This window comes from Budorcas taxicolor, chromosome 11 (genome assembly GCF_023091745.1).
Source record: "Budorcas taxicolor isolate Tak-1 chromosome 11, Takin1.1, whole genome shotgun sequence".
Lineage (NCBI taxonomy): Eukaryota > Metazoa > Chordata > Mammalia > Artiodactyla > Bovidae > Budorcas > Budorcas taxicolor.
In genome coordinates, this window is record NC_068920.1 from 31,337,772 (window position 1) to 31,345,886 (window position 8,115).

Consider the following 8,115-nt stretch of genomic DNA (forward strand, 5'->3'; position numbering starts at 1 on the left):
AGGATCCTCTATGATCCACCTCCCAGAATTCTGGAAATAAAAGCAAAAATAAACAAATGGGATCTAATTAAAATTAAAAGCTTCTGCACAACAAAGGAAAATATAAGCAAGGGGAAAAGACAGCCTTCGGAATGGGAGAAAATAATAGCAAATGAAGCAACTGACAAACAACTAATCTCAAAAATATACAAGCAACTTATGCAGCTCAATTCCAGAAAAATAAACGACCCAATCAAAAAATGGGCCAAAGAACTAAATAGACATTTCTCCAAAGAAGACATACGGATGGCTAACAAACACATGAAAAGATGCTCAACATCACTCATTATTAGAGAAATGCAAGTCAAAACCACAATGAGGTACCACTTCACACCAGTCAGAATGGCTGCGATCCAAAAATCTGCAAGCAAGAAATGCTGGAGAGGGTGTGGAGAAAAGGGAACCCTTCTACACTGTTGGTGGGAATGCAAACTAGTACAGCCACTATGGAGAACAGTGTGGAGATTCCTTAAAAAATTGCAAATAGAACTACCGTATGACCCAGCAATCCCACTGCTGGGCATACACACCGAGGAAACCAGAATTAAAAGAGACACATGTACCCCAATGTTCATCGCAGCACTGTTTATAATAGCCAGGACATGGAAACAACCTAGGTGTCCATCAGCAGATGAATGGATAAGAAAGCTGTGGTACATATACACAATGGAGTATTACTCAGACATTAAAAAGAATTCATTTGAATCAGTTCTTATGAGATGGATGAAACTGGAGCCGATTATACAGAGTGAAGTAAGCGAGAAAGAAAAACACCAATACAGTATACTAACACATATATATGCAATTTAGAAAGATGGCAATGATGACCCTGTATGCAAGACAGGAAAAAAGACACAGATGTGTATAACGGACTTTTGGACTCAGAGGGAGAGGGAGAGGGTGGGATGATTTGGGAGAATGGCATTCTAACATGTATACTATCATGTAAGAATTGAATCGCCAGTCTATGTCTGACGCAGGATACAGCATGCTTGAGGCTGGTGCATGGGGATGACCCACAGAGATGTTATGGGGAGGGAGGTGGGAGGGGGATTCATGTTTGGGAACGCATGTAAGAATTAAAGATTTTAAAATTAAAAAAAAAAAAAAGAGTGGAGAACAAAAATAAATAAATAAATAAATACAAGAATAAAATAAAATTAAAAAAATAAAAATAAAAAATAAAAGATTGGGAGACACTGATCTATGTAAACTCTCCCTTAATTGATCTATACTTTCAATGCCTTTCTTATCAAAACCCAGCAATCTTTCCAGTGAAAAATGACAAGCTGATTCCAAAATTTATTTGTAAATCAAAGATGCTTAGAATAACCAACACATTTTTTAAAAATGACCAATTTAAATATTTAAACAACGTTACCTCGAGGCTTACTATAGACCTAGACCTAGAGTAAACCTGAGAGTGTGGTGCTAGCACTGAATAGATGAATAGATCACAGAACAAAAACAGCAAAATCTTGTCTAAGAGAGAAAGCGTGGAAGTCAGTTTAGCAGAATAGCAACCTTACCATTATTCATGCTGCAAGGACAGACAGATAAAGCAGCTACACAGGCTAACAGGTGCACATAAGAGTACTTTGAGTGACTACTGCTTTCTTATCAATACCACTCCCAGGTTTTACTTATATTGATTGTGGCGTGTAGCCATGTTTCAATCTGTTCACCATGATGTGCAGTATAACCTTCAAAAACTCAGCACTGGAACACTCATAGGTCTTCAAAGAGACCCCTCATATGGTACTAAATCCTGAAGGGCTTAGGCTTAGGTATCCCAGCTCCCATGTCCTGTTGTCAGGCTAATTGTATTCTTAGGTAAAATTAGCAAGTCAGAGCAGAGAATACTTGTGTTGGTTCACAAACTCAGGAGTTCTGGGGTGAAATAAAAACTGACTCTTATAAATAGAGGGCAGGGGTAGAGAACATAAATAGAGGACACTCCAGATTGGTAGGTGGCAGCTAATTAAAAAGTAAGCCGGGGACTTAATACTTCTCCTGGGTGGCTGCCAGAAGAGTAGATCTTGGCATCCACCCTAAGAATCTTAAAGTTTATATACAGGCCTTTCCTGGGTTCAGTCGTGCATACCATCCAGATGTCTTAGCAGTATATTGCTCTCTCAAAGCTGCAACCCTGAAATATGGCTCCCGCTGAGGAACAATGGGCAGAACTGATATCCAAGGACAGAGGAGGAGGTAAGGAGGCTCTGATTACTGCGGTCCAGCTCTCGAGTCAACTGCTAGCTCATTATTTCAACTACCTCCTCTAACACCTTGGCAGAAACTCCTCCTAACTCCAGTCAGTCCTGGGGCCAAGTATCACTTCGAAGTGCTCATCAGCTCCATCTCCTTTAACAGCCATTGAGAACCAGACACTCCAAGAGGCAGAACAGGCTCGAGTAAGATCAAGTCAGACAAAACCCAGGGCCTTTTTTACAATGTTTGTGAGATTGGAGTGTGGGGAGGAGTCTAACTTCACCCCTGGAAAAGAAGGTATCCCCAGCGACCATGGATGCTGCTGGAAGGCAGCCTAAGGATGAACCTCCATGGATGGGAGCAGATCCAGGAGAATCACAAATGGGGCCAGAGCCACGATGCAGCCATACTGGAAGTCGATCCCCCTGCACTTCAAAATTACATGAGCCAACTTTCTTTGTTACTTTAAAAAATAACTGACAATATAAAATTGTACTGTGTGATTAAAAATTTCTGAAGAGGGTAGATCTCAGGTTAAGTGCTCTTACCAAAATTAAAAATTTAAAATAATAATTTTTAAAAGTTAAAAAAGGCTTATTGAGAGAAATAAAAATAAAAGACAAAGAAGGAAAGAAAAAGAAGGAAGGGAAGGAGGGAGGGAGATTAAAGAGTTAGACCACACTGAGGCAGAAGATGTCCTTTTCATTAAAAGAAAAAAAAAAAGCCCTTTTCATTATAGGGGACTGGAATGCAAAAATAGGAAGTCAGGAAACACCTGGAGTAACAGGCAAATTCAGCCTTGGAGTACAGAATGAAGCAGGCGAAGGCTAATAGAGTTTTGCCGAGAGAACGCACTGGTCATAGCAAACACCCTCTTCCAACAACACAAGAGAAGACTCTACACATAGACATCACCAGATGGCCAACACTGAAATTAGATTGATTATATTCTTTGCAGTCAAAGATGGAGAAGCTGTATACAGTCAGCAAAAATAAGATCGGGAGCTGACTGTGGCTCAGATCATGAACTCCTTATTGCCAAATTCAGACTTAAATTGAAGAAAGTGGGGAAAACCAATAAACTATTCAAGAATGACCTAAATCAAGACCCTTATGATTATACAGTGAAAGTGAGAAACAGATTTAGGGACATAGATTAGGCATTCTGATACATAGAGTGCCTGATGAACTATGGACGAAGGTTCGTGACACTGTACAGGAGACACGGATCAAGACTATCCCCAAGAAAAAGAAATGCAAAAAAGCAAAATGGCTGTCTAAGGAGGCCTTACAAATAGCTGTGAAAAGAAGAGAAGTGAAAAGCAAAGGAGAAGAGGAAAGATATAGCCATTTGAATGCAGAGTTCCAAAGAATAGCAAGGAGAGATAAGAAAGACTTTTTCAGTGATCAAGGCAAAGAAATAGAGGAACAGAACCGAATGGGAAAGCCTACAGATCTCTTCAAGAAAATTAGAGATACCAAAGGAACATTTCATGCAAAGATGGGCTCAATAAAGGACAGAAATGGTATGGACCTGACAGAAGCAGAAGATATTAAGAAGAGGTGGCAAGAATGCACAGAAGAACTGTACAAAAAAGATCTTCATGACCCAGATGACCTCGATGGTGTGACCACTCACCTAGAGCCAGACATCCTGGAATGTGAAGTCAAGTGGGCCTTAGAAAGCACCACTACAAACAAAGCTAGTGGCAGGTGATGGAATTCCAGTTGAGCTATTTCAAATCCTGAAAGATGATGCTGTGAAAGTGCAACACTCAATATGTCAGCACATTTGGAAAACTCAGCAGTGGCCACAGGACTGGAAAAAGTCAGTTTTCATTCCAATCCCAAAGAAAGGTAATGCCAAAGAATACTCAAACTACAGCACAATTACACTCATCTCACATGCTAGCAGTGTAATGCTCAAAATCCTCCTAGCCAGACTTCAGCAATACATGAACCGTGAACTTCAAGATGTTCAAGCTGGTTTTAGAAAAGGCAGAGGAACCAGAGATCAAATTGCCAACATCCGCTGGATCATGGAAAAAGCAAGAGAGTTCCAGAAAAACATCTATTTCTGCTTTATTGACTATGCCAAAGCCTTTGACTGTGTGGATCACAATAAACTATGGAAATATCTGAAAAATATGGGAATGCCAGACCACCTGACCTGCCTCTTGAGAAATCTATATGCAGGTCAGGAAGCAACAGTTAGAACTGGACATGGAACAACAGACTGGTTCCCAATAGGAAAAGGAGTACGTCAAGGCTGTATATTGTCACCCGGCTTATTTAACTTATATGCAGAGTACATTGTGAGAAATGCTGGGCTGGAAGAAGCACAAGCTGGAAACAAAATTGTCGGGAGAAATATCACTAACCTCAGATATGCAGATGACACCACCCTTATGGCAGAAAGTGAAGAACTAAAGAGCCTCTTGATGAAAGTGAAAGAGGAGAGTGAAAAAATTGGCTTAAAGCTCAACAGTCAGAAAACTAAGATCATGGCATCCAGTCCCATCACTTCATGGCAAATAGATAGGGAAACAGTGGAAACAGTGTCAGGCTTTATTTTGGGGGCCTCCAAAATCACTGCAGATGGTGACTGCAGCCATGAAATTAAAAGATTCTTACTCCTTGGAAGGAAAGTTATGACCAACCTGGACAGCATATTAAAAAGCAGAGACATTACTTTGTCATCAAAGGTCCATCTAGTCTAGGCTAAAATTTTTCCAATAGTCATGTATGGATGTGAGATTTGAACTATAAAAAATGCTGAGCACCGAAGAACTGATGCTTTTGAACTGTGATGTTGGAGAAGACTCTTGAGAGTCCCTTGGACTGCAAGGAAATTCAACCAGTCCATCAAAAGGAGATCAGTCCTGGGTGTTCATTGGAAGGACTGATGTTAAAGCTGAAACTCCAATACTTTGGCCACCTTATGCGAAGAGCTGACTCACTTGAAAAGACCCTGATGCTGGGAAAGATTGGGGGCAGGAGGCAAAGGGGACAACAGAGGATGAAATGGTTGGATGGCATCACCGACTCAAAAGACATGAGTTTGGGTAGGCTCCGGGAGTTGGTGATGGACAGGGAGGAGTGGTGTGCTGCAGTTCATGGGGTCACAAAGAGTCAGACATACTGAACAACTGAAATGAACTGAACTGTACGGAGATAGGAGAGCATATATTCCAAGATTAAGCCTAGGCTCTTTCTCACTTTTATAGTATCTGATTAGAAATACATGCTGACACAAAAACATTATCTGACCAAGTGATAAGCAAATGTGAATATAGAGGTTTATTTAAACTTTATAACCAGTTTTGCATGGGAAGGGGCACCATCTTTGGAATGAGGAATTCAAGAATGGATATTATCAACAAGAAGAAAATATCCCAAAAGAGTAACATCACTGTCTTTTGCTCAGAACTAACAAAAGCTCAAAATATGTACACTTAGGCTTAAGTGTGCCAACTGTTCAGTATCTGTCCCTACACTGAGTTTCTTATAAATTGAGTGCCATTAGAAATAGCTGGCTGGTGAAAAAGTTAATTTTTAACATGACAATTGACCGCAGATAAGAGGTTTTTTTATACAGTTCATGAGGTTCTTACAGCAAGTATACTGGGGGTGGTTTGCCATTCTCTTCTCCAAGAAGGAGGAGATTTCCTCTTCTTGGGCTCCAAAATCACAGCAGATGGTGACTGGAGCCATGAAATCAGAAGAAAATTGCTTCTTGGCAGGAAAGTGATGAAAAACCTAGACAGTCTATTGAAAAGCAGAGACATTACTTTGCCAACAGAGGTCCATATAGTCAAGGCTATGGCTTCCCAGTGGTCATATGTAGTTGTGAGAGCTAGACTGTAAAGAAGAGAGAACACCAAAGAACTGATGCCTTCAAACTGTGGCGCTGGAGAAGACTCCTGTAAGTCCCTTGAACAGCTAGGAGATCAAATCAGTCAATCTTAAGAGACATCAGCCCTGAATACTCACTGGAAAGACTGATGCTGAAGCTGAAGCTCCAGTATTTTCATCATCTGATGCAAACAGAGGACTCATTGGAAAAACCCCTGATGTCGGGAAAGATTGAGGGCAGAAGGAGAAGAGGGCATCAGAGGATGAGGTGGCTGGATGGCATCAGTGATGCAATGAACGTGAACTTGGGCAGACTCCAGGAGATGGTGAGGGACAGGGAGGCCTGGCATGCTACAGTCCATGGGGTTGCAAAGAGTCAGACATGACTGGGTGACCAAAAAACAACAAAGGGAAGATTATATATCAAAAGAGAGTATTGGTGGCTGCCACTTTCTCCCCACAACTTTCACAGCCTCTTTAATATCCTTATTCCTCAATGTGTAAATTACAGGGTTTAGCATGGGGGTGACAACGCTATACAATACTGAGATTAGTCTGTCTTTCTCCAGTGAGTAAGTTGAGATGGGCCGCACATATGTGAAGATGGCGCTGCCGTAATAGAGCAGAACAATGACCAGGTGGGAGGCACAGGTAGAAAAGGCCTTTTGCCTCCCCTCTGAGGAGCGGATCCTCAAGATGGTGGAGATAATGTAGAGGTAGGAAAGGACAATACACAAGAAGGGAGTCCAACCAATGAAGACCCCAATGGCGAGTAGGGCCAACTCATTGACAGAAGTGTCCCCGCAAGACAAGATCAGCAAAGGGGGGATGTCACAGAAAAAGTAATTAATCTCGTTGTTGCCACAGAAAGGCAGGCGAAATGTCAGTACTGTGTGCACCACTGAGTTGAGGAAACCACCAGTCCAGCAGGAGGCTGCTAACTGGCTATACAGGACCCTGTTCATAATAACCGAATACCTTAAGGGCTTACAGATTGCAATGTAGCGATCATATGCCATAGCTGCCAAGAGGAGACACTCTGATCCTACAAAGAAAATGAAGGCAAAAAGTTGAGCCACACATCCGCCATAGGAAATGCTCTTCCTCTCTGATAGCAGATGGACCATCATCTGGGGAACATTGGTAGTGGTGTAGCAGATGTCAAGAAAAGCCAAATTCCCTAAAAAATGATACATGGGTGTATGCAGATGTGGATCAAGCACAGACACCAAGATAATGAATACATTTCCTCCTAGAGTACAGACATAAGTCAGAAAGAAGATGGTGAATAGCAAAAACTGCAGTTCATTTAGGTCGGAGAATCCCAAAATTATAAATTCAGACAGAGCTGTTTGATTCTTTCCTTCCATGACATTGCCTGGTTCCCTTTGGTGAATTGGGCAAAGAGAAGCAAAGATTAAAATAATCATATGCACAGTAGCAAAGATCTGCAAAACAAGAAAAGTGTTATGAATAAAAATCATCACCATCTGTACCAGATTCCAACCCTGAGAAGCAGCATCCCTTCACAAACCATACTCATACGTATCATTGAACAGGGCTTTCCTGGTGGCTCAGATGGTAAAAAATCTGCCTGCAATGCAAGAGACCCTGGTTCAATCCCTGGGTTGGGAAGATTCTCCTGGAAAAGGGAATGGTAACCCACTCCAGTATTCTTGCCTGGACAGAAGACCCTGGCAGGTTACAGTCCATGGGGTCCCAAAGAGTCGGACACCACTGAGAGACTAACACTTTCACTTTTTCACTTTCTTATCATCGAACACAGCTATAAGTACATCTAGTGTTCTACTTGTAAATAAAATCTCTGAAATACTTTGGACATTTGATGCAAAGAACTGACTCATTAGAAAAGATCCTGATGCTTGGAAAGATTGAAGGCAGGAGGAGAAGGCGATGACAGAGGATCTGATGTTTGGATGGCATCAGTGACTCTATGGACATGAGTTTGAGCAAGTTCTGGGAGTTGATGATGGACAGGGAAGCCTGGTG

The 8,115-nt window shown here is 41.5% G+C and overlaps 1 protein-coding gene across 1 annotated transcript; it reads right to left on the reverse strand.

The window, feature by feature from the left end:
- Positions 1-6,521: 6,521 nt before the first annotated feature.
- Positions 6,522-7,475, reverse strand: LOC128056747 (olfactory receptor 5V1). The gene has a single exon (XM_052649555.1). The coding sequence runs from the start codon at positions 7,473-7,475 to the stop codon at positions 6,522-6,524; it is 954 nt and encodes a 317-aa protein (XP_052505515.1).
- Positions 7,476-8,115: the final 640 nt, after the last annotated feature.